The sequence below is a fragment of the Ictalurus furcatus genome, chromosome 14 (genome assembly GCF_023375685.1).
Source record: "Ictalurus furcatus strain D&B chromosome 14, Billie_1.0, whole genome shotgun sequence".
Taxonomy (NCBI): domain Eukaryota; kingdom Metazoa; phylum Chordata; class Actinopteri; order Siluriformes; family Ictaluridae; genus Ictalurus; species Ictalurus furcatus.
The window spans coordinates 8,995,973-9,013,239 of NC_071268.1; the positions used below are offsets into that span (position 1 = coordinate 8,995,973).

A 17,267-nucleotide genomic window follows, 5' to 3' on the forward strand; every position below is an offset into this window, starting at 1 on the left:
GAGATTGTACTTCAAATTCAAATACAATCAACAAAGATGATCCACGACCAGCAGAATTACTTTGGAAGATTTAACTGGTGTTGCCCCAGTCTTCCAGGAATGAGTACATTTAATTCGACAGTATCTTTCAAAAAGTTTTCAACTATTGTTCAGTTTTTTTTTCTCTCCACGCGTTAGTGACTAGTAAAATGCAATAACTTGCATCGACTGTGAAAGAGCTGCCAAACCATCCTCACCTAATTAGTACACGACCAATTTTCCTCTAGCGGCCTCTAAATTCCCAAATTCATCAGTCATCTGCGTTCATTAGGATGCAAATGCAAAAACATTCGAATAGCAGGGATCTCACTTAAGAACATTTAATCAGTGTTGCCTAAAATCTATGAAATGACACCATATCGTTGTGGAATTCTCAAACCTGACTGGTTACATGGTGTTGGTTCATTTTCTATAGCAGCACCTCTGATCGTAGTGCGTCTATCACACAAATCACAGGTTTTATATCCATGAGTTTGTTCTAATATGTTATCGTTTCTATAGTAACACAGGGACTTGCATGGATAACGCTCCATACGATCTAAGCGTGATAATATAAATGCATTTGAAAAAGAAAGAAATACAACCCCAATTCCAAATAAGTTGGGACGCTGTGTAAAATGTAAATAAAAACAGAATGCAATGGTTTGCAAAGCGCAGAAAACATAGAAAACATGTCAAACGTTTAAACTGAGGAAATTTCTGGATCGTGTTCACATATGGCTTCTTCTTTTCGTGATAGAGCTTTAACCAGCGTTTGTGGATGGCACGGTGAACTGTGTTCACAGACACGGAGTTCTGGAGGTGTTTCTGAGCCCATGCAGTGATTTCCATTACAGAATCAGGCCTGTTTTTAATGCAGTGCCTCCTGAGGGCACGAAGATAACGGGCATGCAGTATTGATTTTCACCCTTGTTCCCTTGCGCACAGTGATTTCTCCAGGTTCTCGGAATCTTTGAGGATATTATGTGCTGAGGATGATGGGATATTCATAATCTTCACAATTTTACGTTGAGGAACATTATTCTGAAATTGTTCCACAAATTGTAGACACAGTTTTTCACAGATTGGTGAACCTCTACCCATCTTTACTTCTGAAATACTCCGCCTCTCTAACTTACTCTTTTTATACCCAATCATGTCACTGACGTGTTCCCAATTAACCTCCAGCTGTTTCTTTTCAGTAACACTTACTTTTCCAGCCTTTTGTTGCCCCGTCCCAACTTTTTTGAGACGTGTTGTGGCCATCAAATTAAAAATCACCTTTTTTTTTCCCCCTCAAAATAGTACATTTCCTCCGTTTAAACATTTGATATGTTTTCTATGTTCTATCGTGAATAGCATACGGGTTTATGCGATTTGCAAATCATTGCATTCTGTTTTTCTTTACATTTTACACAGCGTCCCAACCTTTTTGGAATTGGGGTTGTAACTGATAGAGTTTTCTTTAAGGAGCTGTTTGTTTAATATTTACGGAAAGAGTCTCCAGTGTTGGTGCTTTGTAACAGTCATGGGAAAGTCTTCAGGACAGAGAAGTTTGCTGTTTCTGGTTTCTTGGTAACATGACAAGCTGTATAGATGGAGGTACAAAGTACAATCTCAACACGATGAGCCATCTATAATCGTTTCTGGTGAAACTGTCACTGGTATAGCACTGACTGCCAGACTGTTTGCACATAACATAAAGTCTTTTGTACTTAATGTCTTGTCATTAACCCCTTAAACTCCCAGAACCAATCAGTGGATCCAGATACACAGTACATTCCTCACTCTCATAACTGTATACCTTTACTAGCAATTTGAGATCAATGTTTGGCTGGCAGACTTTCACCCACCTTTAAATCAACCCAGCTAACGTTGAACTAATGTCAGACATTCATTTAGGTCCATGTTGGGTGCCAAAGTTGGCTCAAAGCTGGCAGGGTTGTTATGAACTGTGCTTGTGTGTTGTTATTAAAAGTGCTCCTTTGCAAATTTAGCCCAAAATAGCCATCCAAACTTTGGGCCAAAGTTAACTGGGTTACGTGGGTTAGTTACAAGCTCACTGAGCAACATAATTTAAAACATTAATAAACAAAAGATAACAAGTTATCCTTTTTGTGAGTGCGGCCCCACTTTTAAGAATGACAATGTTTTGCGACCCGGGTGATCTGAGAGAAACTGTGGCTTCATTCGGCTTTGGTTAATTTAGCTAAAAATAATTGAAGTTCTACTAACCTTTTATTTAATCAGTGTTTTTAATTAAACAGAGGATTTAAAACATGCACGAATGCTATTTTTTTTTGGATTACTAACCTTACAAATTGCAAATGTATACCTCCTTTGTTTATGTGATTTCACAAGCACATGCATAACCAGAGAGAAAGTAACTGAATCATCACAAAAAGCTATAAGAGCATGGCTGATTTTGTTCTGGTTGGTTCTGAACCTCTGAAATCATCAGTAGTTTGAGAGTAATTGCCGTTTTAGTGACATTAGCGATATATGTTTGGGCGATTTCATTCATCAGCGATGCAACTTCCAGAGATTATTCATTTAAATGATCAGGAGAAAAGTTTTCCTCCACTGCTGATTGTTTATTCCTAACAGCAGTGATTGCAAATTCTCATGCGCTGACTGCACAATTTTGCTTACGTGACCTAACAAAACCCCGCCACCGACATCAGCGAGGAAAGAGGAACGGATCCGTCCTTACACATGACTAATGGTGTGATCAGTTTTGGTCTTGGGAGCTCTGAACTCCCACATTCATTAGTCATCTGAGAGCGAGTATGGATTCAGTATGACTGGGTTCATTAGGATGCCAAAAGCAAAGATGACCCAACATTAGCAATCTAATAAACCTTCAGGGTATTTAATCAGCGTGGGCCCAAATCTACAGAAACCGTTGCATTTCATCAACGTATTCAAAACGCGTTGGTGCTACCTTGCAAAAAGCTTTCCTCTTCACACTGATTTATTTATTTGGTAATTTCAACGATTCCTTGTTCCCAAATGTTAATTTCATCATTTTATTTATGTGGCCAAACAGACACCAGTTAGAGGAACGGACAGAGGAAATAACCACCCGATAAGTGCACGCCCAATTACTCTTATGTAGACTCATTTATGAGTCATCTAAGAGTAAGCATGGATTTACCGAGACTCGATTTCGTAAGCATGCAATAAATAAAAATGGACAGTAATTAGCAGTGATGTTTTTCAGCTCTGAACTCGCACATTCATTAGTGCTCTGAGAGTAGGTATGGATTCAGTAAAACTTCAGCGTCATTAGAATACTCAAAGCAAAGATCGTTGAAGATAAGCAATCGAATCTGGCTGCCGGTTTGCGCAAAATCTCTTACAAATTAAAGGAGCTGTTCGTCATTTTTAGCGCCCTCGGTTACCTGAAAGGAAAATTGAAAGAACAGCGAATACACTAATAGGCCTTTTGATTGACTCCACCCCTTCTATTGAAACTATACTTCTTGAGTCGGCCTTTAAGGACGTGGGGCAAGGCTCTGTTCTGGTTGGGAGGGGCGGAGCTCATTTTCAGGGCCAGAAAAATGTAAGCGAAAATGAATAAGAAATATAGAATCCAGCCATATCCTTTGCAATATAATAACGATATAATCATTTTGATCACTGACCATTATTCCAAGTCTAGAAACACTTACAAACCAGGGCTGTCTTTTAAAGTTTTCCTCCTCTGATGTATATATTTTACGAGTTCCAGGTTTGCTCTCATCTCCTGAGATGGCTATGGCATCATCGGGCAGCAAACCCGAATGTAATTTGTTGAACTCCGCACCTGAGCACTCCTCACTCACCATGTCTTTGATGTGCGTTTTCTCTAGCGCCTCCCAGACCTGTGCGTCCGTGTACTGGCCCCACGGGTCCAGGTTTGACCTGAACACAGAAAAAACAGGAACATGTTGTAGCAGTCTGTAATTCCAGGCCCGGGCACGTGCATGTCTGAGCTGTGGCTGTGATGTAAACAGTACCTGACAGTACCAAGGAAGAGAACAGGCTCTTGGGGGATGACTGACAGCTTGCTTCTCAAGGCTTCCAGGCCTACGTGAGTGATGTTGACACCATCGATGATGATGGATCCCCCACTGAGCTCCACTAGCCTAAAAAGTGCTACACCAAGTGAAGATTTACCTGAGGAAACCGGAGGGCACAGTCTTTACTTATTCACATCAGTGCTAATCAAACCGTACAGTACTAATTTCTGATGCAGTACTGAAATCAGTAACAAATATATAGCTTCCACCGAATGATGTAATTCAAGACTGACTAATGATATTTGTTTGATACGTACAATTCAGCATTTCAAATGACCTTGCCGAGCAAACCTTCAAAAAGCATACACACCTGAGCCGGTCCGGCCGACGATGCCCACTTTCTCCTCTGGGAGAACGCTGAAGGTGAGGTTCTTCAGAGCCAGGGGTAACTCGGGCCGATAGCGCATCTCCACATCCTGGAAGCTGATGCTACCCTTCTGTGGCCAATCGGACGCAGGGGCAGAGGCGTCTCTGCTCTGCTGAGGTGCCTCCGTCTCCAGGTTCTAAACATGCGAAGGTCACAGATTTGCTTTAAAGGCTGGATTAACGATACATACTCAAGATGTATGCATCCACATGTATCCTGTAGCTGTCTGGTGCGTCGTTGTGAACGTCCTCAGAAAGTCAATGAACTAACATCGTGTCTCAAATAATATAATTATGTACTATTCGACACGGTTTTTGAGAACTAACGGTAACTGGCTTACTTATTACATTTAATGTGTGAATTTCTCAAATCTAGCCTTCATGTATGTGGTTATTCTCCCTATGTCAAAAACTCAAAAGAGTGTCTCATCTGTTCACTAGTCAAAAGTGGCGATGAAACAAAACAGAATCACTTCGAATTGTCTTCATTACAGCCTTATTGTGATTCATTTAAAGGTATCATGTAAGTTGCTTTGCCAGACATCCGATTTTTAGTAAGTGAATCAAATTTTAGTTGAATATGCCTGAGGTATAGCATTTTACGAGATGAACTATTGTTCTGCTTATATGAGTGTGGGCAACTGTGGAGCATCACACACGTGGAGATATCCACCTCAGCTCAGCTCACTGTTTCCCCATAGTGTAATGAGCTGATGGCCTCTGACTGTTGCTCGGTTCCCATACTGAACGCTCTGTTCCAATACTGTCTGTCTGTACACTCACCTTGATGTAATGATTGATCCTCTCTACTGATGTAAATCGAGCCTCCGTTTCAGACAGAAGTCTCACCGTGAACTGAAACAGACCTGTCAGCTGGAACAGAGGCAGGTCACAGTGGGTCAGAAACACATCCATGCTAAACATATCAACAGCATTAGCCATTTGAGTAAAGATGGCACTCAGATACATAAAGATTTGAAATGTATTAAACAGTAACTAAACAGTCAACATATTGAGCTGCTCTAAATACAAAATAAACAATAATAACAATAAACCATGTCACGTGCACGCGTGTGTGTATTGCTGAGCACCTGAACGGCATAGGAGATGGCCAGACCGGCGTACGCTGGAGAGATATGTCCGTGCATGATAACGATCAATAGAGCCACGACGGAGGTGAGTATAATGCTTATGAGGTCTAAACGCACTGCAAGCCAGCGCATGGCACAGCTGAATAGGTAGTAGGCAGCCTGGTTAGTGTCCAACAGCTCCCGATATCTGGCCAAACACACAAAGTGCTTAATAACATTTGCTTCTTCTCTACATATCTACATTTCCCTCATTTGAACCTTTCTTTCGTTTCCCAATCCTGTTCCTGAGTCTTCCCCTACAATCACAGCACATATTCATTTTATAAACCGATTGATCTGCAACAGTTTCAATATATTAGCCACATTATACAAAGAATATACTGTACGTAGTATTATCCAGCATTTATATACTGCATCAATTAGAACGTTTTATCCCCAAACTTCCCACCCAGAGAACCTAAATCACTTACCCTGGGACAAATTTTGTATCATATTAACAGCATAACCTTTTTCTTTTAGTGAAAATGTCCAATTCAAATGTATTAATTTATTTAAAGTGAATGAGTCCATACAAGTTAGTCTATGAAGCCTATAACTATAATAATTCAGATATAATTTATATATGTATAACTATAACAAATTTGACAGTAACTAATCATGATCTCTACAAGCGATTATTATTATTATTATTATTATTATTATTATTATTATTATTATTATTTTAAAACCATTTTTATTATTATATTATTATTATTATTTTTCAGCTATACTTCATGGACTCAATCATGGCTTTACAGTAAATAAAAGAAATGTGTGATCTGATCTAAACAAATGATCTAAACCAAGGTCTGATTAGTAGTTAGTTCTCGTTTCAGTGTCAGTTAATAGTGTTATTTTAGACAGATACAGGAAGAGAGTAAAAGACAAATGAGAACCCACAAAAAGTAAACATATTTGTATATATGAAGGTAGAAGGTAAATACATGTAGTCTATAAAGTAATCCTAATCAAGGTTCAAATGTGGAAAACGTATACAGTATATGTGGGGAAAACGATACACAATTCTTGCACAAATCCATAATCCGCTCTAATTTTATTTAAAAAAAAAAAACAAAACAAAAAAAAAAACAAAAAAAAAAAACCCTGGATGTCCAGGTGTGACAGACTCACCTGTGAAGGAAGTCTGGCCCCCTGCTATAAGCATGGATAGTAGACAGACCCTGAAGGCTGCTGGTGAGGTGAGAGATGAAAGGCGATTGGCTGATGTTCTCCAGCCTTTTCAGCTCACGAATCAGCACCCTTTTGAGACAGAAAAGAAGAAAAAAATAACTCTGGAAAAATCTCACACCTCACCCTGGTGTCTAATAAGTCCCACTGTATTCTCAATGAAGCAGGACTGAAGTGTGACCGATCATAGCCGTCCAGCTGATCACACCTGCCATGTGACAGGTTAGTAACTTATAAGATGGACACCCACAGGGGACAATAAGTGTGCTGCTGAAGGCTTTCAGGATGAGGCTGTGTCATTGCTGAGGCCTCAGTCCTAATTTATAGGGCCTTTTATAAGCCCTGCCACTTCAACGCTAAAACCAGCAGGACAGCACAGCCTCGGCCAGCAGCGATGTGAGAGATGGGCTTTTATTGGCTAAAGGTAGGCTGATTTCTACTTTTAGACACGAAATGAAATGGGCAACGGCTGCAAATAAAAGGACTGCTATGAATCACCCTTTTCTCATTATAGCGATTGGGATGAGAATGAGGGAGAAAATGGACAAAACATAAAAAGAATTAAAAAAAAAAAAAAACACCCTGCTTCTAGAAACAGGGGTTGTTTGCAAATGATGTTCTTTCAGGTAAAAAAAAAAAAAAAAAAGAGCTGAATGTTTGGTGGTTCAATAGACAATCCATTATTAGAGTTCAGCTGGGCTTACTGCTGCCAATTTTTCTATAATCTTCCATTTGTCACCTATATTATTTTCAGCACCAAAATAGCTAATAAAACAGTTAATAAATCAACAAAACACAAAAGAGGTAAAAAAAAAAAAAAAAAAAATTATTCCTTTATCATAACTGATGTGCAGGAGATTTCCTTTTTACACCGAACTTTGGTTTTTGGTTAAATTTTTATTTAATTTTTTTTTATTATTATTTTAGGTAAGAAATTCTGTGGGTAATCCAGATTCTGTGATGCAATTTAGAAACGCCCCCCAACACTACACACTACTAATTTGCATATTGGAATCTGATTGGTTCTTACATTTTACGATGCAATAACGCTTTACTTCCCTACGTGACAAGTTCAAGGTGACTTTTCAACCATTTCTGGGTGAAGAAATAGAGTTGCTGAACTGACATTTGGGAAGTTTCCTAGTTAATTTCCTATAAATTGCCTTGGAGCTTGATTTCTTTAAATTGCACCTTGTATCGTTGTTTACTTTCCTCATGTCTTACTGCCTCTCTCTGAAAATGTGAGGTAAGTATTCAAGAGGGGAAAAAAAGCACAGGAAAAATCATATGTTTGCAAAATGAAACATCCTCGCTCAATGAAGCATCAGTCTAATGCAACTTCACTTATTGATACTCATACACAACGTGGTTTGATCAAGGAAACCTTATTACACAGACTAATTCAGTGTTTGTACTTCTTCTTATCATATGATTTACTGGAGGTGGAGTATTCATACACCATACAAAAAAATCTATGTAGGAAGCTCCTGTTTATCCTTGATCTACCCATACAGAAATCTGATATATGACCATATATGTCCATATATCCGAGAAATGCTTTCATATATGTTACATGTACAGTCATATATGATCAAAACATATATAACCAATTTGGATACATAGTGATGTAAGTGTGCACCCTCTATGTCAAAATGATATGTTCTTGTCTGGAACAGCACCTCCCCTACCTCAACATTCTCCTTAAGGTTTACGTTCCCTCATGCAATCTGTGATCTGTTAACGACCGACGCTTAGTAGTGACTACTCGGAGTGGCTCAAGGTCCCTTACCAGAACCTTCAAACTAACCGTCCCTCAGTGGTGGAATGAACTTCCAACCTCAATCCGGACCACAGAATCTGTGACTATCTTCAAAAAAAGAACTGAAACTGGAGAAGTCATTATAAGTTGCATTTTCAGTTGAATTTGTGGAAACCAGTTGAAGCGTTCGTTGTGTTGAACTATTTCAATCGCTTTTGTTTGATTTGTTCATTGCAAACAGTTCATTGAAAGTCTGTCAATTTTGACAATAAACCTGATTTGCAGTGGCGGTTGATTCATTTTGATTGCAACTGTATTACATGTATTGGAAATTCATCACATTTCCATAAGGATAGAAGCCTTGATTCCTTCTGAGCGCATTTTAAGAATTGATATGCCCTTAAAGATAGCAGGCTTCAGTCATGTATTGAGGGATGCAGGATCAAGGAATCAAGAATGCATGAATTAAATTATTGGGATGCAACCAACAGGTTACACTTCTCAGGGTGTTTCAGTCTATTAAAGATCCATAATCACTCTCTTGTTAAACATCTTTAACAAGGGAACTAAGGAAGTTCAAGTTCCAAGTTCAAGGTCCAACCTTAAATTACATATAAGCCAGTGATGCCTAACCTAGAGATGCGATTGATGATGTAGAAGAAGGCCGCGAGAGGGATGATGGAGAACAGGAACCATGGAAAAACAGTGCACACCACTCCTAGACAGAAGAGCACCAATGTCATGTTCTGCAGCAGCAACTCCACCTGAATGGCCAGACGCACATCCACTGCAACGAGAGCGAGAAAAACAGCGTAAGATGTCTCTATCTAGCTAACAGAAGAGAAGGGCTTGGCGGGGAATTCTCACACTAACCTTCATCCATGTCTTTGGAGAACCGAGTGAGGATGCGTCCTAGGGGAGTCGTATCAAAGAAACGCATTGGGCTGAGGAGGAGAGTCTTAAACAGCTTATCGTGTAGAGCCGAGGCTGCCCGCAAGGTACACTGCAGCACACAAACACGAATGAATTATTAAAACACAACCTTTCATAGTGCAAATGTTAACAAATCCACAATGCAAACAAGAAGACAAAAAAAAAAAACATCCAAATGCACTGAAGAGAGAAAAGCCTTGTGAAAAGCACCAGGGCACAAAGAAACAGAGGCTCAAGCAAGGGCTGAGCAAAATCCCAGAATGCTGGTGGTTTGTACAGCTATGTACACATTCTAACACACATATTTCGCATTGAACTTACTTGGAAGAACTTACATTTCCTGTTTCTTACAGTGTATGCAGAGATAAAATATTATTTTGTAAGTAAGTGTCACTATTAAATATATATAAAAAAAGACACTAAATATTCCCATTCCCTTAACTGAAAAATTACCAAACATTAGTGGCGCATGGATACAAAAGGACATCAGCTGTCCATAAGCTCCCTAATGCACTGTCAGACCTATTTAATGGGGAAGATGGTTGCAAGGAGACCCAGAGAGACATAACACACATAAGCCCTTTCCTGCTGAGAGCCATAGCAGTGGACTGATAAATGGATTTAGCCTGCAGGCAATTTCAATTACAGAGCAGGAAGAAGAAAAAAACAAAAACGTAGAAGACACACAGCAGATAAAATGAGAAAGCAGGCCAATTAGGAAAGGCCATGTCAGTGGTGCAATGGACCCTTATTAAAAAGCAGAAGGAAAACAGGACACATGACCTCTGGTAATGTTTTTTTTTAACTTGGAGGATATATATTTGTGTTTAAAGGTTTACTGACCCCACTGTGACACAACCAAAGAATCAATGTGGTATCGGTGTACCAGACTGTGACCCACCTCTGAATATTTGAGAAGAACAGATTAACCTGTGCTATGGACCGAAGTTTCATAACAGGGTGTCTGGGAGACTGTGATATAAACATTAGCGTCAAATTACCACAGAATGTAAGATTTAAAAAAAATGTAACCCTTACTGTAAGTTTCCATGACTGCAACGCATTAGCTGAAACTAATTATTGAATGTCATGTAATCAAATGTAATATTACGTCATTCACATCAAATATTCATTAACAGCCAAATTCATAAATGAAATCAAATTCGTAAATGTTCATTAAGTCTAGCCAGTTAGCATACATGAGCTAACCTGACAGGATTTCTGATAGGACTTTGAAGTCAAATTCATAAATGTTCATCAAGCCTAGCCATTTAGCAAACACGAGCTAACCTGACAGGATTTCTGATAGAACATTTAGGAAGACAAATTGCTCACTGACTTCACAAATAAAGTGAGCCAGTTTAGCTAAAATGTGCTAACCTGACAGACTTTCTGAGAGAGTGTTTTTACGGCTAACGCTTGCTAGCTGGATAATGAGCTAAGCTATTTGTTGTTTTTTTTTACAGTATATCTCAGCATCTGATTTCTACTCATAAACATCTTAATGGTGTTGCAAAACCCTGGCATACATCAAAGACACTTACACGTTTTTTTTTAATTGCATTAAAATGTAGTTGTAATGAATTCTTCCATTTTCACTAAGGTGAGACGTGAGGCATGAAAATCTAGAGAGTAACCTCAGAGATGAAGCGTTACCTTGACGAACACGACGCCCCGCACACTCTTGAGGATCAGCAACACTCCCATGGACAGGGCGTAGATGCTGGAGTAGTACTGAAGGTGGGGGTTTAGTCGCATACTGTTGCTCACCACACTCTCGTTCCCGTGTAATACTGTTTCATTCTAAACACACACACACACAAATCCCAAACTGTTTACAGAAGGCAGCGTCAAAAATAGATGCAGCACCAGCATCTGGGCTATGATTCTTCCTCTGAGAAAATTATGTTCACTGTGGCATTTCTAATTAGCGCTGGGACTGATGTTCGCTTTTTGCCAAGCAGCAAAACACACATTTGTTTAGTGTTATAAAGAGTCACTAAAGGATTGTTTCTCAATGAAATGCAAGCACTGCTAACAGCTATGGGTGTGTGAGGCAGTTATGGTTTAATAATGGCTTCTACAATCTTTCTATTACAATAATCAGCATTAAGTTTCCAGCTGTGGCTCACTCACCCCGCTGCCCTGCTTGATCCAGTGGCTGAGCCACCAGTTACTGAAGGCTATGCTGCCTGTGGTGAGGAGGAAAAGCAGGACATTGATAATGAAGGCCAGGGGTCCTCCGGCAGCCTTGATGTATGTAGCGTAGACAGCCCAGGTGACCGCCCCATGGCCCTTCTCCTCAGCCTGCATGAGCTGGTCTGTGGGATAGCGTATCAAAGAGTTTGGAGAAAAGAGCAGAGATCTGTGCGTCCTTTCTTGCCTGAAAAAAAGTCAGCTAAGCATACCGCATTATTGTCAGATTCCACAGCTCTCACCTCCTCTCGTACTCTCAGCGGGCTGCTTTGCTGCCGTACTGATGACAGAAGCGCACAGCGGCGAGTCCTTCTCCTCTCCCCCCTGCTGGTTTTTCAAGTTTTTCCTCACTAGGTTCTGAGAAAGAGAGAGAGAAAGCGTAACAATGTATGAGCTAAATTATGACAGCTAGAACAATGAATGTTAGGCCATTAAATATGATAGTGACAAGGTCTTATACACTAGGTACCACACTCGGCGATCAATGTACTCATAAATTATAGACGTCAGGAATGAATTAACATTTCTAAAACAGCAGGCCTTGCAGGCCTCTCTTCATAAATTGTGCAAAAGGTGATGTGAAGCACTCCATGAGCGAGTGACCCTGGTGTTTTCCCTAAGCACGGTGGCAAACTCTACCTCCTGCTGTATACTGGTGAAAAGCGTGGCATAGTCACGACCTCGGGCCATCAGCTGGGCATGCATGCCGTGCTCCGCAATCTGCCCGTCCTTCATCAACACCACCTCGTCGCACTCAGCCAGGTACTGCCAGAGAAGAGATTTAAAGCAAACATAGTGAACCAGTTCATAAATAGATGGAAGACTGGGCAGATATGAGAATGCTTGCATGGATAAAGATTCATAACATGCTATAACGTCCCTCCAGGGAAACCTGGACTGGAAGAACATAGAAAGGCATTAAAGTCAGTGTGTAATAAAACAACCACTTAAAGCTTTGAAGGAATACTTTTCAACCAAATATCTATCTACTGCATCTGTAGTGCATGTGCAACTACCAGAGAGAAGAAATTTGAAGATTTAACTCTACCTAGAAGATTAACCCGAGACGCACTTATATTTGAAGTCTAAGGACAGTTGTTGAACAAAATGTTAATGAAGCATATTTTTTGTAGGATGCTTTCATGAATTCCATCAAGGGTATTTGTAAATGAAGCTCTAAATCTGCACGTAATTTTCTCAGAGATGGGGCTACTTTTTCAGAGGTAAGAATTTGTGGTTATGTTATGAGTATGTGTTATAGCATGTCATCACTTCTACAGTTACACTGGTACTTGCATGGCAGAGGTGCCACGTAATTTAAGAAGTCTCCACTTTTTAACAGTTACCCCCCCCCCCCAATTTGTTCTCACCAATTCCCAACCACTAGCTAACTCTCCCCTCATCACATGACAACTACTAGCCAGGGGAGGGGCAAACACAAGTTTCCTCTAAGACACGTGAAACCAACCTTCACATCTTTACTTCATCACAGTGCAGTGTAACACACTCAGAAGAAAGTGCTCTCTACCCTATTGCGCGTACACGAGCTCACTGATGCCAACGATTAGCTAGAGTTGTTATTATTGACAGTGGAGAGAGAGTATTTGGTTAGGTTTTGGTAGTCTTTAACAACTTATCTTAGATTCCTATTATAAGTATTCATATCGCGTAATTTACATAATGGAGGTTTGGACGGATGCATGTACAGTAAAATACTTTTATTTATGAGCGACAGGCAGACAAATCCAAATCATGATACAGAAGCGTGGTCAAAACAGGCAATGGGTCAGGCGATCTACAAACAGGCATAAACTGGGCTAGGCTAGAATCCGGAACGAGAAACGAGGAACAAAGTCAATGAACATGAATCAAACCGAAAACAAGGAACAACCGCTTGGTAAGGAGAATAACTCAATACTACGTGATGTGCTAAGAAACATGAGGGGTTTAAAAGACAAACGTAATCATGGGTTAAACACAGGACAGCTGAAAACATTGATGAAACACATTCGGGAAACAACCAATGACAAAACAGGGGCGGAGACCTGTTATAACCATAACAAACGCATGTGTCCAAAGTAAACAAAGTCAATGTCACTGAAGACTGAAAAGCGTGTGTTCATAAGAGCTCACGCACCAGGCTCGCGCTACGGGCTCGCGCTTCGGTTTTCCGAGCACACTACAACACTGCAGCGCTAGCTCGAGGGGAAATCGTGACATTCAGTTGTATGTCCTTTGCTCAGTAAAGGGTAAAGCATTGACATTATCGCCCATGGTTATCACATGTGTGGCAGGTGCAGTAAATACAGATTAGATTGAAAAACGCTGGAGTACTCATTTAAAGGAACTAAATGGACCAACAGTGTAGTCCATAGGTAACTAAACAATGATGTAATGTTTGAAATTAAACAAAAACACTGAAGATAAATTTAACTGAAGGATGTTCTGGAGCAACTGGAGTTCATCATATACATTGTACATTAAACGTTTTTGGACACATGGAGCAATATACTGTATGATTTCACATGATTGGCAAATAAATAAGAAAAAATTTCAATGTGTTTACATTATTCTATTATTCAAATCCCTGAATCTAAATTAGTGCTTTATTAAAGGTATGTGCACATGCTCGGTGAAACATTTAGTGTAAGACTGTACGTTACTGTAACACAAATCTATGTTGTGTGCTACAAGTGTCAAATTGAAATGAGCCAGATCAGGCCTTTTTCCCATATATATATATATATATATATATATATATATATATATATATATATATATAGATGCACCGATGTATCAGCCAATAAAGGCTATTTTTCCTGCTATGGGCCGATAGTTTAAAATCATCCGATGATCAGGGCCGATTATATCCTATCAATCAAAAGAGGGCGGGAAAACACATGGACATGATGTCTCTTGTGTGGAATGATGTCAAAACTGCAGTGTGTAATCTCTGTAATCTCTGCACTGATCAAATTTTACGGGAAACGGGAATTGATTATTATTAATTTAAAAGAAGATATAAAAGGCAGAACTATCGGTATTGGCCTATATCACTCTGAATAATCGGTCATCGGTATCGGCTGAGAAAGTTAGTATCGGTGCATCTCTAATATATACATAGATCATTTTGTAAAATCCAAATAAGCTTTACAGATCTTTATCGGAAAGGGTTTCAATGAAGTTTTTCATGCTTGTTCAATGAACCATAAACAATTATTGCACATGCACCTGTGGAACAGTTTACAGGCGGTAGGTGATTAAGGTCACAGTTACAATAAGTTAGGACACTAAAGAGACCTTTCTGTTGACTCTGAAAAACACCAGAAGAGAGATGTCTAGGGTTCCTGTGTGAACATGCCATAGATGTGCTGCAGGGAGGCATGAGGACTGCAGATGTGTTCAGAGAAATAAACTGCAGTGTCTATAATGTAATGACGTCTGTAATGCCTAAGACGGTACTACAGGGAGACAGGAAGGACAGCTGATCGTCCTTGCAGTGGAAAATTACATGTAACCGTGTGTCCCCCCGGACGTGATCGAGAACTAGCAAATGCCTTGGTGGAAGAGTGGAGAAACATCTCACAGCAAGAACTGACAAATCTGGTGCAGTCCATGAGGATGAGATGCACTGTAGTACTTAAAACAGCTGGAGACCACCAGATACTGACTGTTACTTTTAATATTCCCCCCCCCACCCCCACCCACCTTTGTTCAGGGACTCATTATTCCATTTCTATTCCTCAAATGTCTCAGTTGTGGAATGTTTTGATGTTAATACAAATATTTACACATGTTAAGAAATTTGCTGGAAATAAAAGTAGTTGAATATGAGACGAGGTATATATACACAGGTGCATCTCAAAATTTTTTTAAATAATTTGGAAAAGTTTAATTCAAAAACTTTTCCATTATAAATTCTTTTTTCTAATATTTTGCGATACTGGATTTTTTTTTCTCCATGAGCTGTAAACTGTAATCATCCAGATTAAAACGAAAAAAAAAAGGCTTGCAATATTTCACTTTATGTGTAATGAATCTAGAATATAAGAATATATTAAATTACAGAATAAAAACGAACACACGCACACACACACACACACACACACATACACACACACACACACACACGGTACATACACTAATTCAATCAAATCAAATCTGAATCAAATCAACAGAATCTCCAGTAAAGACTATTGATCCAGTTCCAGTGCCAGCTGTACTCGCCCAAGCCATGAAAATCCCTCCACCATGTTTTACAGAGAAAGCAGTAATGCTTTGGATTAAGAGCAGCTCCTTTTTTTTCTCTCCACACCTCCTCTTTCCATTTCTCTCCTACAGGTTAATCTTACCTTTGCCCTCTTTCTAAGACTTATTCTCTCCCTAGAACTTTACAGTGGAATGTAACCTGGTCTTTCTTTTCTCTGGGACCTTAAACAATGGGAAAACACTGAGATATACTGAAAAATATCATGTAACATATTTGCCGAGATGCATTTCATTTTCTAGGGGCACTTTAAATCATTACCGAGGCCTTGGCATTGGAGTAAACTGCATCCATTCTATAATATATGTTTTATAAACGATGCAGTATATTATTCATTTATTAATAAAACACACGTACTTATAATATAAGTATTACTGAATTCGCAAAACCTTCTTGTTTGAGATTGTTCCTATAGCAACGACTTATACACAGGGACTTGTACGGTGGATGTTCCACTTGAACAGATTTAACAATGTGTGCAATTTTTGATACAGTTAAGTTTTCTGTGAGGACATGTTTTATTTAACACCAGTCCCCAGGAGCCACCAGAGTCAGCACTTTGCATCAGGCAGAGGTAAAGCTTCAACTTTAAGCTGTAGCCTTAGTGTAAATTTTCACACAGGAAAGTCTTCATGAAACACTGCGAAGAGAGCTACTGTTTATAGCTGTTATAATGCACGTGATCACAGAAACGAACCTGTTTCCTGTATGTTCCACGACATTAGTGACAAGTAATGACAAGCATGACATGTTGTTCTTTAATAAATAAAGATTATGAATTTGAAACATGCTGTTATTGGAAGATAATCAGCTTTGGGGTGGTAACATGAACTCTTTCATTTCCATCATGTGGGGTCGCATCACACCACCCCAAAGCTCATTATTATTCACAACACACTCGGTCAACGCACTTTTATTACTTATAATAACTGATATAATCCATGATATGTGTGACATATATGAAACCGCTGGAAACTATGATCCATATATATTAATATTTACATACATATATTAACAGTATAAGGTCTAAGAATTATGCGATAGATTTTTAACAAGTACATTTTTAAAATGTTGAAGTCGTGCTATGTTAAATGTTAGAGATAGAACAAATTGTTCTTTTCTACCACATAAGGGTTGATATACTGGATGGTATGTACATGTATTTATTGTGTTAATGCACGATTTTCCTTTATGATTGAAAGTATCGGGTTTAGCTTGGCCTACCGTTCATGGTTGTTGATTTGGACCCACTTAAAATGGTGGGTCATCATGATGATCACCATTACTGGATCTGAAACTTGTTTGATTCTCAAACTGCAAAAGCTTTTTTTTTTTCCACATGAACT

General features: G+C 39.3%; 1 protein-coding gene across 3 annotated transcripts in view; it reads right to left on the bottom strand.

The window, feature by feature from the left end:
* Positions 1-17,267, bottom strand: part of wu:fb13g09 (ATP-binding cassette sub-family C member 5) — a 42,265-nt gene that overhangs the window by 4,352 nt on the left and 20,646 nt on the right. For all 3 annotated transcript variants that reach the window (XM_053641433.1, XM_053641435.1, XM_053641434.1), the window contains 12 exons: positions 12,294-12,419; positions 11,897-12,011; positions 11,595-11,779; positions 11,115-11,261; positions 9,399-9,528; positions 9,159-9,312; positions 6,710-6,838; positions 5,540-5,726; positions 5,232-5,321; positions 4,393-4,585; positions 4,020-4,179; positions 3,846-3,924 (listed from right to left, as the gene is read on the bottom strand). In XM_053641433.1, coding sequence (XP_053497408.1) covers positions 3,846-3,924; positions 4,020-4,179; positions 4,393-4,585; positions 5,232-5,321; positions 5,540-5,726; positions 6,710-6,838; positions 9,159-9,312; positions 9,399-9,528; positions 11,115-11,261; positions 11,595-11,779; positions 11,897-12,011; positions 12,294-12,419 — 1,695 coding nt within the window. The remainder of the gene's footprint in view (positions 1-3,845; positions 3,925-4,019; positions 4,180-4,392; positions 4,586-5,231; positions 5,322-5,539; positions 5,727-6,709; positions 6,839-9,158; positions 9,313-9,398; positions 9,529-11,114; positions 11,262-11,594; positions 11,780-11,896; positions 12,012-12,293; positions 12,420-17,267) is intronic.